The sequence below is a fragment of the Anoplophora glabripennis genome, unplaced genomic scaffold, assembly GCF_000390285.2.
Source record: "Anoplophora glabripennis isolate ALB-LARVAE unplaced genomic scaffold, Agla_2.0 scaffold106, whole genome shotgun sequence".
NCBI lineage: Eukaryota > Metazoa > Arthropoda > Insecta > Coleoptera > Cerambycidae > Anoplophora > Anoplophora glabripennis.
The window spans coordinates 658,853-673,416 of NW_019416398.1; the positions used below are offsets into that span (position 1 = coordinate 658,853).

General features: G+C 32.3%; 1 protein-coding gene across 3 annotated transcripts in view; it reads left to right on the top strand.

Moving 5' to 3' along the window:
* The first annotated feature begins 4,775 nt into the window (after positions 1-4,775).
* The window catches only part of LOC108904105 (inositol hexakisphosphate and diphosphoinositol-pentakisphosphate kinase), a 60,154-nt gene continuing 50,365 nt past the window's right edge, over positions 4,776-14,564 (top strand). For all 3 annotated transcript variants that reach the window (XM_018706523.1, XM_018706524.1, XM_018706526.1), the window contains exons 1-9: positions 4,776-5,476; positions 7,463-7,663; positions 7,814-8,045; positions 10,239-10,393; positions 10,830-10,931; positions 11,058-11,530; positions 12,809-12,997; positions 13,050-13,135; positions 13,233-13,373. In XM_018706523.1, the coding sequence (XP_018562039.1) occupies positions 5,366-5,476; positions 7,463-7,663; positions 7,814-8,045; positions 10,239-10,393; positions 10,830-10,931; positions 11,058-11,530; positions 12,809-12,997; positions 13,050-13,135; positions 13,233-13,373 (1,690 nt within the window). In that variant the 5' untranslated portion in view covers positions 4,776-5,365. The remainder of the gene's footprint in view (positions 5,477-7,462; positions 7,664-7,813; positions 8,046-10,238; positions 10,394-10,829; positions 10,932-11,057; positions 11,531-12,808; positions 12,998-13,049; positions 13,136-13,232; positions 13,374-14,564) is intronic.

Sequence of the window (14,564 nt, forward strand, 5' to 3'; positions counted from 1 at the left end):
ATAATTTTTTCTACCACTTTGCTCATAGCCGGGAGCAGGCTAATGGGCCGGTAGTTGGATGGGATGGTGTGATCTTTGTTGGGTTTTGGGATAAGGATTATGTTTGCTGTTTTCCAGCGGGTAGGGAAGTGTCTTAGTCTGAGTGTCGCGTTTGTTATGTTTAGTAGGGCCATGAGGCCCTTGTGTGGTAGTCGTTTAAGTGTCGTGTTATGTATATTGTCGGGTCCGGGGGCTTTTCTGTTTTTAAGTCTGCGTATTGTCAGTCTTAGTTCGTCAGGTGTTGCGGGGGGGATTATGTCATTGTCTGGCTCTCTGTCGACGCGTCGGGCCGCGCGCTCAGCCACTATCTCGAATTCCTCGTCTTCGTCGGGCAGCTGAGGCAGTCTACACTGCAGTTCCAGGCTATCGGCGAAAGCCTCGGCCTTTTCCTGGTTCGTGTAAACCACCCCCACACTACCGTGGATTGGAGGAATTTTACGGCGAGCGGTCTGTCGCAGGGCCCTCTGCGTTTTCCAGAGGCTGTTGTCTTGTGGATCCAGCGACTCCAGGTGCCTAGCCCAGTTATCCTGGGCCAGTTCATCCAGAGCCGCCTTCACCCGTCTGTTAAGTACGTTTAAGTCATGTCTGTGTCGGGGGAGGCGGGTGCGGGTGGCAAGCCGTTTCGCACGTCGTCTGTCACGTATTAAGTTTTTTATGTCATCGGGGAGGGTGCCCCGGGGGTTTGTCAGTCGGGGGACAATAGTCTCCGTCGTAGTCTGAGTCAGGGCGTTTTTAATGTCAGTCTCAAGGGAGAGGATTGCCGCCTCCAGATCATGGGTGGTTTCGATGACTGGGAGCGCCATGTTTCCTTGCATTACTGTTCGGAAACGCTCCCAGTCAGTGAACCTCCTCGTGAAGGTGCCTTCATATCTCTGTCTTCGCCCCAGATCCAGAAATATTGGATTGTGGGCGGAAGACCCTTCGTATTGGGTGGATATTTGGGCATTTAACGGTATAGATTTTAAGAGGGCAATGTCGATAACGTCGGGGCGTCCTACGGGTCCGTAATGTGTCGGTTCTGTCGGTCCGAGTATAGTCAAGTCGTCGTGTCTGTCTTGGTAATTCAGCAGGACGCGACCTCTTGTGGTCGTCGTCCCGCTGTGCCATATGGGGGACTTCGCGTTGAAGTCCCCGATGGCAATTGTCTGGGGCCAGGAAAGGATTTTGTCTAAGTCATTGTCAAGTAGTGGTAGTCTGGGTGGGTGGTAACAGGACACCACCGCAACGTCTCCATGCCGTAGCGATCTCACCGCTATCGCCACGGCCTCTGTGTCCACATGACAACCGACCCATGGTCCGTACGAGGGGGGCAAAAATAGTACGTACCTATTAGGTATCATATGGCATGAAACCGGTATTTTTATTGCTAAGCATTACTATATTCATTCGACTCCTTTTTGACTATCGAATAGTTTGGTACTATTGAATATTTTGATAGTACTTATACTAAGTTCTACCACAGGAACAATATGAATTCTAACGCCAAGTTGGCATGAAAACGATAACCTAACCTCCATTACCTCAATTTTGGAATATAGCCCGTCATTTCATTAATGTATGTAAATGTTTAAATGAGCCAATAAAGCTTATTGTTATATTAGGATATCCTAACTCTCTTTCCTAATCTAAGCAAATGCGGCCGGTGTAGGCGCTTTGTGGGACCTCCTTTTGTCCTGGCTGGGCCCCGCCGGCTAGGGCCCTTTCTTCTAGCGCTCTTCTTGCTTCGCCGGCTCGTCTATGTAAGTCCCGGGGTCATGTCTACATGTCTATATGTGTGGTATGGTTGCGTAAGGTAGCGCGGCTAAATAAGAAAAAAGACAGCCTTTGCGCAGATAAATTGCAATCTTTGTAACCTCTATCGCTTCCAACCTCTTTCTTTGGTCTTTTTTCATTCATTTTCGTACGTTTCACATACAGGAAAGCATAACCTGATCTAACCTAACTTACCAGTTTTTTGAACGGCGCGCATACATAAGTTCCAAATCAAAGGCTATCTCTAGAAACTAGGCTTTTTTCACGATTTAATATTGGTGAATATCTGTAGTTAATATTTCTATCTCTTTTGGTCTTAGTAGGCATACGGTAGTTAAAATCTTTTCATTCACCATACCTACACATACTACAACATACGATTTTACTTCGATCGCAAAAAACAGCCTACTGTTTGGTTGGATGTTGGATGTTGGATGGCTGTTCGTGTTTGTATAATGTTACACTTGTCAATGTCAATATTGTCAATGTCAATATGACAATTGTGGTATTATGGGAGAAATATTGTTCTATTTCGCTTTGAAATAGAAATATTCAGCAAGTGAAAGAAAAAGTTACTGAATAAATTAAAATTAACTGAAAAAATACCTTCCCAGAAAATTGTATTGAAAAATTTATTTTTTGATCAATATTTAGTGACTTGCTCATTAATTTAAAAATTTGGTAAGATCTCCTATGTCCTGCCAATCATTTTGTCCTTATCTAATCCTAAAAATAAAAATTGACAATGTTTCAATAATTTTTCAGGCTATTTCTGTAGGCATGTTTCGTTTAAGTCATGTCCTATACAGAATTGGAACATGGATACCAGGGTTTGCGTAAAGCGACCAGACCTACGCAGTTCTATGTAGGGACAGTAAGTTCATCAGTATATTATTATTTCTAATAATTATTTTTTTAGCTTCATGCACAAGTTATTCTTTAATCTTTTTTTTATTTTTAATTTATGGATACTTTGAATTGTAGTCCGAACTCAAAATCGGACAAATCAGTTCCATGTGTTGTTATTGAAGATGTTGACAATCCATTGCTTGCTCCTTCTTATTGGCACAGGGTATTTTGTACTTCTGCTTTTTGTGACGTTGAAATATTTATTTTTTATTTGTTAAACTAATTCACAAGGGTGTAACACTGCATTCTAATTCACAAAATACATTTAAAGTATTAATTTGAAAATGTTTAATGTGCATTGTAAAAAAGAAACCATTTTAAACGCAAGATATTAATTCTTATTTTATAAATTTGAATACAAGAATTATACATTTTTCTAGATTAATAAATAACATAATTTATTTGATATTTATAAGATTATATAGATATAAGATTTATAAGTATTATAAGTGCCTGATTTACAGTGGTGGGGGCCTATTCAAATTTTAAGAATAAAAAATTATATTTTTCAGAATATTTTTTCTTTCTTGTTCATGATGGGGAGGTTTAAAAAGAAATTTAAAAAAACAATTAGTTTTCATAAAAAAAAAATTGTTAACATGGCGAGGCCCCTAGTTGGTGGAGCCTGTAGGCTACACCAGCCTATAGGTAAATCAGGCACTGGGTATTCTAAAATTTAATAAATCTGAACTTGCTTGTGTATGTTCACATACCTATATTTATTCTTCCACTAAAAATAAACAAATTGATGCGTTTTCACTTATCCAAATTCATATTTGAACAAAGAATTATATTCAGTGGTAATCGAAGTTTATAAATAGAATATATTCACGTAATATTTTCACTATCATTTAGTAACAACCTAATAAGTTACCTCTTTTCACTGAGAACAGATGTGATGTACGATCTAATTTTTAAAAGATTTGCTTCATTATAACAAAATACTTTTTTTAGATGAAATAGAAATTTTACTGTTGAAAAGACTTTTTTAAATGTTTAACATATTGTATTAAGACACGCTAAATTACAAATTAAGTTATATTTAATTCACTATCTTGTAGAATTTATTAATCACAATATTAAAAATTGAACAAAAGAAATGTGAATACATAAACTCCTTTGTGAGATCTTTAGGTGATTGTAAAATCTACAGTGAATAGAATAAAGTAACACCTTTTTAATCAAATTAACTACCAATGCTTGATTAACATTTTCTATGCAATAAGTACAGTTGCTTAGATTAATTAGACACTATTAAATCTTTATATTGGTTACATAGTGGTTTATAGTCTTATGTTTTATTGTTACTAATATTTGCAGTTGGTTTGGATTTAATTAACTTCAATATAAATAATATACAGTATTTGTTTGTCAGAAAGTTTAGATCTGAGATGACAGCAAAATACTTAAAAATTCTTATACAGAGAGATCTAGAATGATTGAAGTGTTTGGAGATCGCAGCCAGTGCCTGTCTCTGTCAATACTACACATTTTTGTATGCTAAAGTTGGAGTTAGTCTCTGCGTTCCCCAAACGCTTCAATCATTCTGGATCTCTGTATAAATATTCATGCTTTTTGTAGTGTTCATTGGATTATTTTTGCATGAAAAGTACAAATTTGGCTTTTTAGTTGCATGAAAAAATCATTGAAATTAGTTTTTGATATTTACTTTTTGATAGGTTGACTTAATATCAGATGAAAAGTTTACAGTATTAGAGTTTTAAATAATAATAATAATAATAATAATAATAATAATAATAATATCTCTACTCTTCATTCTAACTACGAGAATTAGCCCATAAGTCGGAGACTTGTGCGGGAGAAGAGGAGGCATATTATTATTAGGCAGGCCACATTTGCGCCCAGGAACGACTTATGTTGGTAGGCCCTGACCACCATTCAGTGCAGGAATGAGGGAAACCTGGAAAACCTCATTAATTAGGGGGGTGGTCAAATGCCAACTGGTGTCAATCTCTCACATTGACCCAAGCCAACATTCTTCCACCCTACCATACCTGCACAGAGGGTGCCAATCCTCCGTACAAGCATAGCTAATCTACGGTCTACCGGCCGCGGGAATCGAACCCAGGCAGAAATTTGCACACGATTAAAGGACTGACGCCTTAAACCGTGCGGCTATCGACCGACATAAAAATGTCTCGATGACTAGAAATTAAAAGTATCAACTGAATTCAAATTACTAAATAAAAAAAAAAATCAAATATGTATTGGAATGCATTCAATTTTGTGAACTAAATTATTATTAAAAATAAATATTATCATTGTATTTCAATAACAGCATATTTTTATTTGAAGTTAAAATTTCTTCATCTATTTCTGTTGCACCCTGTATATATGCATTACTCAAATGGAATTTTAAAAACACTAGTATGTTGTGGAATTATTTTTAGACTTGGGATAAGATAATGATGCTTATAATTTGTTACTAGGTCTGGCAATATTTGTTAATAAACAGTGGGTTTTAATTATAATTACTTCTGTATACATTTTATTTAACCTTAGATTAGTGCCATTGATTAAACATTTGCAATGAAGGTGTTCTAAGTGTTTGTTGTTAAGGAAACATTAGATCTTAATAGTTTTTTCAACCAGTGATAGGTAAAATTCATTGTGCCGCTGTCAAACTATTTTTCAATTTTGCAAAATGGAATGGACTTGGCTGAAAGATTGGTGGAGGTTAAAAAAATGGAGAAAATATAGAAGAGCTAGTGAAACGGAATCATTTTGTTTTTGTGATGAGTGCTTGGGAAATGATGTATGTTTTCTTACTGAAGTAAAAAGAATACATATTTAAAAAATACACTTACTAAATTAACTTCTTTTTTGGATTTTATAAAATATCCATAATTTAACAATGTTGAATATATTTATTTTTATTTAAATCGATATAGCATACAAAAGTGAACAGTATTTTAAATAATTTTTGCTATGAATGTACCATACCCATGCCTGAGAAAAAAGTAAAAGTCACACCCAACATGTTATAATTTTCACAGTGACACTAAAATGTAAATTTCAGTATTAAAAAAAATTAACACATTCCTACTTGAATTAACAATGAAACAGTCTGTGGTTTTGTCAGTAAAATTGTTATCGAGTTTTTCTTGATAAAATCACGAGTGTAATCTTTATCTCTGAACAAAAAAATAAGATACACAAGTGATTTCAATTTTTTGAAAAACGTGATTGAGAAAAACATTATAACAGTACCTACAAAACTTCAGTAGAGTTTTTTTAGTATAATAATGTGTATATAATTAGCAAAATAAACATTACAGACGTTACATACATAAGAATTTCAACTAACATTCAAATTTACAGTTTGATATTTTTTTAAAATTTAGTCATTGTGAACCTTACATCAAAATCATGTTCAGCTCTCTCACTTTTCATTCTTAACTAATAAGATCATTTATAAGTACAGTAGTACCTTGATAATCCAAAATAAAGCAATGCGAGCCCAGGTGCATTAAAAGCTGCAAATTAAAAAATAGAGAAATTATTATTATTTTTATTCTGATTTAAAAAATATCATCATTGAAATAAATAAAAAACTTATATGGTTGACTTTCCAATTATAAAAAGCAGTAGTAATTTTCTATAATTTGCCTATCTTCTAACTTTTGTACAATATTCATTTTACCTTCTAATTCTAAAGTTATATATTTATTCGATGTGTCGATATATTAACTTTGAGTTACAAAAGAGAACTAAACTTATTAAATATTTATATAGTAAAAGAATAGATATTGCACTCATTTCTTGCAAGTTTTTAAGAAGAATACCTATGGATATCGAAGTCCTGTAATCCAGAATAAACTCTATATTCTGGACTATATTTTACAATATTCCGATTATAGAGTAGTTCAGATTTTCGGATTTAGTCACTTTCACTTTGGATTACTTGAGGTTCTATTACAGCTGTGTTAATAAAATTTTATATAAGTAAAATTGATATTTTTCAATATTTGTTTAACCCTCAATCAATATACAGTACTGAAATAGTAATATACATTGTATTTTATTTTCCAATTAAATGTATATGCACACACTCAACAAGCAAAAATATCTAGGTGTTATATTAATATTGATAATATAATTGATAACTCAATTATTTGATTGTTAAGATAATATAGAAATTATTTTTATGTATATACTTACAGATAGTACATACACTCAACACATTCAGTGACACTAACAATTTCTTTATTCTCTTATAAATTTTATATTCCTCTTATCAGTATACGAATTTTCATCTTTGACCTTCATATCATTCATCCATATGGTTATTTATTTTTTTAAATAATAATAATATTTTTGGGTTTTAAAAATTTTTATCTCGGGCACCATGTTTTACATTGGGACTAAATCAAATCCTGTAGATATAATTGACTTGGTACCTACTTATAGTGGCTTAGAATAATTATTCTTTAATTAACCAGTACTTTCAGTAGAGGCAGTAATAAATTAAAAAAATTGAGTAAATATTACATACAAAATAAATTTACAAACAGAAAATTACAAATGAATATTATTTCTGTAAAACACAGTTTTTAAATAAAAAATTAAAATATTCTTTACACTGCTTTTAGTTTTCTTATTTATTTTGTTTTATGTACTTACAAATACCTGTTCTTGTATGTAACGTAACATCTGTATTATATAACAAACTATTGTGAATGTTGTATTAGAGATTAATTGAATAGTACAAGTAAAATTTATACAATATTTATAATTTTAGGGGGATTTGGAATTATGCGATCCAAGCGATATAAGCTTAAGTCCACAAGACATGGACGACGATGGAGGAAAAGTGGTAATAGTAGGAGTGTGTGCTATGGAGAAGAAAACTCAGAGTAAACCGATGAAAGAGATTTTAACAAGGCTACAAGAATTTGAGTACATTAAAGTTATTGTTTTTCAGGAAGAGGTAATTTTACAGGTAATACCTCTTCTAAAAGTAACTTGTTCACATTTTGATATAATATGAATGAGTTAAAATAAATATTTTATTTAACAAGGCCAAATTTAGCGAAAAGTTTTTAAATTTCTATAACGTGCTTAACATTTTTCTAAATTATGCATTTTTTAGAAACCCGTGGAAGAATGGCCCGTATGTGATTGCCTAATATCATTCCATTCCAAAGGGTTTCCTCTGGATAAGGCAATTCAGTATGCTCAGCTACACAATCCCTATGTGATAAATAATTTACATATGCAGTATGATATTCAAGATAGAAGAAAAGTGTATGCCACTTTGGAGTCTGAAGGAATCGAAATACCCAGATATGCAGTACTCGATCGGGATAGTTTAGATCCCAAAGGTATGTTACTTGCAGGGTGTTTAGGTTTGATCCAGAATGTTCCTGTCAACTTTTATTGTGTTGTACGATTTTAATAACTTTTTTTGTTTATATAGTCTTATCGTCTCTACAAAACTAAACAAGTACCATAGTGATGGTACCACTATGCAACCTACTATGATTTTTTTAGTGGATGATTTTCGTAAAATCATCTTAGGAATTTTTTTATGCGAAGTTTGATGTAGCTTAATTCAACACCCTTTAAAATCCCCACTTCTTGAATATCAGTAACTTGTAATGTTCTATATTTTTTTTATGAAATTCGGCTATAAGGTGTCTGTGAAAAGAGAAGAGCTAAAGAAAAGACATTTAATGAAAACAGTTAAACAGTTAATTATATTAAATCAGGACATATGATTTTATTTTATGTAACAAAAATCGTATTTTAATCCTCTTCTTTCTAGCTGTTCTAAATGCAAATTATGCTCTACCTAAAAATACTCATACAGACCGACCTTTTACTAATCCCATTTTGAGTGCACAAGATTTTAAAATGTTATATAAAAAAAAAATGCTCAGAAGTTAGGTGAACGAAACTTAACAAATTGCAAGATTTAGTAATTTTAGAGTTTACCTATATGCTTTATGAATTTATATGTAAATACCATTTAAATTTAGCTTGGTGTTCAAAACATTTGCTATAGTGTAAAATTCTAAAATAAAGCATTTTTTTGTATTTTCTTTAATGGCACCAAAAATAAGAAGATAATAGTATTCAATGACGTTATTAACCATGTCTTTAAGTGTTCAAAAAAAATGTATTCATAAATAGTACAAAATGACAACGCTGGAGCTATTCTCGCAGGGCGTGTTGAATTTGAGGCATGCTGTATAACTGACGTAAAGAGTGACCGCAAAAAACCTGTGATTTTCGCCCGTTTTTTCACAATTCACAGATAATTTAAAAAAATACATAAAAATATGTTTTTGGTCACAAATTACTTGTCGTAAAAAACTGAAATGAGCATAGCTTTGAGACTTTTGAAAATTTTAAAAGCCACCCCTATTTAGGGGTTGAAAAAATGCTAAAAATTAAGAATTTGAATATTACCAATTGATATAAAAACTATTAACATGTGAATTATCTTAATATATATTTTTTTGGAATCTTTACAATTATTTTTGATATTCTCTATTTTTGGGGATGATTCCACCCCCTGGGCGCGCTTAAGGATGTATTTTCTAATTCAACATGCTTATTTCAGTCATGAAAATAAATCTTTCTTTGTATCAAGAATCATTTGATAGGAAAATTCACATGTTAATAGTTTTTATATTTATGGGTAATATTAAATTCTTCATTTTGGGCGTCTTTTCAACCCCTAAATAGGGGTGATTTTTGAAAATTTTCAAAAAACTAAAAGCTATTTCAATTTTCAATTTTTTACGACGAGAGACCAAAATTTTTATCTATTTTCTTAAGTTCTCTGCGAATTGTGAAAGAACGGGCGATTTTTGCGGTCACTCTTTGTATATCTGAAAAAAAAACAAAAATTTTTTTTCGTAATCTACATGAGTATGGTTAGAGAAATATGTAAGGGATTTTGAAAAATTAATTTTTGTGTGATTGGCGAGCATTTGAATTTAAAAATTCAATTTTTGATAAAAAAGAAGCTATCGTTTGTCAATAAATAATGTTAAAATTAACTAATCGAAAATCCTATGTGTGGTTCTCTTCAGAATGTTATTTTAAAGATATGGTCGAAATCTATACTGAATAGAATGAAAATTGTTGGAATTATCCTGCATGCCGTTTTAAAGAATCATGTTTCGAGAAAAATGCCTAAAGTTTTGAAATAATCATTGTATTAATGTACTTTTGTTTCAAAATGCTTCTAATTGAGCACAAATTCCTTCTAATGACACCTGTTGATATTAATAACATTTGTTAGTAATATTAGAGAAGTTAGAAATCAAAAGGTAAGTCATTAGGCTGTATCCTTCCAACAGGTATTTGTATGCCCCAGGTGGTTTTTTTGGTGCAGTCTGACGCACTCAGGAAAGGCCTAGGAATTTCAGAGAAAAAAAATTTTTTTTCTCCCTTATTCTAGAAGGTTCAAATCATCTTTTAAATAAATAAAAAAAATAGGTTTTCTGAAAATTATACAGTGGTCTTAACCCTTAAAGTTATTAGATAGAAAAAATCTATTTTAGATCATGAATTGGTTGAATCTGAAGATCATGTTGAGGTAAATGGAGTAATTTTCAACAAACCATTTGTTGAAAAACCTGTGTCGGCGGAGGACCATAACATTTATATTTATTACCCGACTTCAGCTGGAGGAGGCAGTCAGAGGCTATTTAGAAAGGTAAATATATTTTTTTCTGAGAGAAATGTGAATTGTAAAAAGGGATAGAATTTCTTTGCTTTGCGGCTATCTAGTTAAAAATTTTTTGTGGTTATTTAGTTATAAAAAGTTAGATTTGCTATATTGTTATAAACACCTATAAACTGAGGCAAAATATAAGTGAAATTTATCCTTTTCCACAAAAGAACAACAGTCCCTTTACAAATAAAGAGTTTTGTCATATGTTTCTTTTTAAGTACAAGTTTAAGTGCTACTTTCACTGAATGTTAGAATAAGTGTTAAAGTATCTTCATTTTTTAATGTATATCTGGCCTATTTTTTGTTGAATGTATTTTTTGGTTCGTTCCCAGCATGTCTACTTAATATATGTTTTCAGAAAAGTGTGTACAGATGTGCGCAAGTTATTAATATTTAAAAGGGTTTCTATTATTCTCAGATTGGCAGTCGTAGCAGTGTTTATTCACCTGAATCCAGGGTTAGAAAAACGGGAAGTTTTATTTACGAAGATTTTATGCCTACAGACGGAACAGATGTAAAAGTAAGTATGTTTTTGAATAAAACTCTCCAGGATGTGAAATTAGCAAAAAGTATGTATGCTTTTCTGTAGTTTAAAAATTTGTGATATAAAAATTACTTCACATTTATCCAAAATATTTAAATTTAGGTCTACACCGTTGGACCAGATTACGCACACGCAGAGGCAAGAAAATCTCCAGCTCTAGATGGTAAAGTAGAAAGAGATAGGGATGGAAAAGAGATTCGTTATCCGGTAATTCTCAGTAATGCTGAAAAGCTTATATCTCGTAAGGTTTGCTTGGCTTTCAAGCAGGCCGTTTGTGGTTTCGATTTACTTAGGGCCAGCGGTAAATCATTTGTCTGTGATGTTAACGGCTTTAGTTTTGTAAAAAATTCCAATAAATACTATGATGATTGCGCTAAAATATTAGGTAATATGATATTGAGAGAATTGGCTCCCACATTACATATTCCATGGTCTGTCCCGTTTCAATTGGATGATCCTCCAATCGTGCCAACGACTTTCGGAAAGATGATGGAACTGAGGTGTGTAGTAGCAGTTATAAGACATGGAGATAGGACGCCTAAACAAAAAATGAAAGTTGAGGTTCGACATCCAAAGTAAGTTTAATTCACTTTATTTTTTTATAATATGCAGGGTCCTTTGAAAAAAAATGCCATGTATTCAAGGGCATGAATCTATGGTCTTTTGTTTTAAGATACAGTGCATCAGAGATTATTTTTGTTAATCAAATTTTAGCCATGTCTAAATGCAAGACACCGCATTGAAATTTGGCGAAGGTAAGCTTGAGAATGCTTAAAGCATGAATGTTGTTGGTTGGCTATCTTGTAGAGACTTTTCAGCAAGAATTTCGATTGTAAATGCTTTACTATTTCATATTATTATATAATTTCTTTTCACATGGTCTGCCAATTCATTCGTGAATATTTATTATGCAGCAGATATCTGGCTAGCACGTTGTGCAACTGAACCTGAGCTGAACATTAAATGGGAGTATTAAACGTAGTTCAAGGAGGGCTAAAATAAAAAATAAGAAAACATTTTATTTTCATTATGTCGAGTTAAATTTCACCTTGATTATTATTAGGTATTTTTTATTATAAACAATTGGTAAGTTTATTTAAATTACCTGTTTTGTTGCACACTCTAATTATAATGTAAAATTAAATTTTGTGTTAATTGCTGAAAATGAACTGTTTCCAAGAAAAATGCAATTGTCAATTAAAGTCAACCAATATCTGCCTATGAATACAGGATTTTTCTAAAATATTGTATGATGTTGAAGGGCTTGGTTCCTAGGTATTTAAAATTGTAGCAAAACTCGTTTCTGACTTGCATTTTTAATATATTTCTAATTAGGGACTTGATTCCTTTATTGCATATTTTTATCGCATAAATATTTAGTTGACCGTTTTTTTAAACCGAAATTAGAATTTCATGACTGAACTGCTCATGCAAAACTGCAAATTCCTCGATAAGACGTCTTGTAAATAATAATTTTACAATCATTGAAAAAAAGTGATGTGTTTTCAAAAAAGTGACAATGTAAAGAATTAACTTCAATAAAGTTATCTTCTACTTTGTTTCTGCGAAAAATCATTGCTAGCAATCACTACAGTATAGTTGAAAATTAACAAATATTCTCAAAAACTTACCTTTGCCAAATTTCAATTTAATTTTTTCGTAAATACTCTTAAGAGCTCCATATTTTTCAATATTTATAAAAGCCCTTGTAACCCAAAATTTGAAAAAATTCCTTTTATATTTTCAAAGAGAATGGTCACAATCAATGGTTTTCTTGGGCAAACAATTCAAGCACACATTGATAATATTCTCACTTTTGCGGCACTATTATTACGTTGATTATTAAATTTTAGGTTCTTTGAAATATTTGAAAAATATGACGGTTATAAACATGGTCACGTGAAATTAAAGAGACCCAAACAATTACAAGAAATTTTAGATATAGCAAGGTCTTTGTTAGCTGAAATTCAACAACATGAAGCCGATCCTGAAATTGAAGAAAAACAGGGGAAGTTAGAACAGTTAAAAGCTGTTTTGGAAATGTGAGTTATTGATAGAAATAATTTTTTTATTTCTTATAAGTTTTATACTTAGGTATGGCCACTTTTCGGGTATTAATAGAAAGGTGCAAATGAAGTATCAACCAAAAGGGAGACCTAGAGGTTCTAGTTCTGATGATGGTATGTTACTATCTAAGCATAATTATATACTTACACAATATTCTTGATCTGTATTTATAATTCCATAAACCTATATCAATTTTTAAATTTGTTCCAGTAGATAAACCAGCAGAACCTTCACTTGTACTGATTTTGAAATGGGGAGGTGAATTGACACCCGCTGGTCGCATACAGGCGGAAGAACTGGGACGAATATTCCGGTGCATGTATCCAGGAGGACAAGGTAGACATTTAACCGGTTGGTATTATGCTTTTTAACCCCTAATTAGTTTAAGCGCACTGTATATTTAATTTGCTCTTTTTAGTTTATCCAGACCTGTTAATATTTACTTGCAATATTTTATTTTTTATTTCAAATACATATTATTTTTCACATTACGGCATGATATGTTAAAATAAGGCAGATTGGAATGGTTCGTACATGTGCATTTAAATCATTAGACTAGGCTAGGGTTGCCAGATTGCCAGCTATCGATTACCGAACACCAGTGGCGGCTCGTGCTATATGAAAATGGGTGGGCACAACTTAGTTATGTGTGTTTTGGGAGTGGGGTCACAGAAGACAGATGCACAGGCAAAACAAAAAAAAACACAACACTTGCAAAATGTGATCTGTTCATTTGTTGAAACTTGTCAATGAAATGGCAAGGCAGTTTGTTTAACCCTAGATGCAAAACTTCGCATATGGCATGGAGCTACCGCTTAAAACACCAGTTCCTTGAGGTACAAGTTACCAGATGACGATGGTACCTAAACCTATTTACTAGAATTACTGAACAAATTTGTGTTCTGTTTGCCTTTCATTCCGGACATGAACAATTGAGTTAATTACCGAACAGTCCGGACGAAATCCGGACGGTTGGCAACCCTAGACTAGACGGTATTTGTTTTGGTTTGGGTGAATCGTATATCCACGGAGATTTTTGGCTTTTTGGCTTTAAAATATCACTAAAAATGAAAATTTTTCTATGCGCATAAAAAAAACGTGGGCTTAACTTTTGGCGGACCAATATGTTAAAAAAATTCGAAAAATTTCTTAATTTTCATCCTATTTAATTATGTATCTTTTTAAGAGTTGATTGTAGGCGAAAATGGAAGAGGAAAAAAATTTTTCTAATTAAATCTTACAAAATATGACTAGTTACAAATCGAATGAATCGTGATTATTATTGTAAAAATCAAAAAGATTGTCAAAAGTGGGGTTAAAAAACATTACTTTTTAGGGAATTTTTTTGGGGTCTTTAAGTTGGGTATAGGACCTTCATACTTGGCTCAAGAAAACTTCATGTTATGTAGAATCATCACACCAAAATTTCATCAAAATTGGTTAGATAGATTTTGCATAATAATTTTGCAATCCAGATTTTGAAAAAAAATTGCAAATTTTCAAAATTGTACACAGCAAAAACCAAGGCCCTACAATATTTTA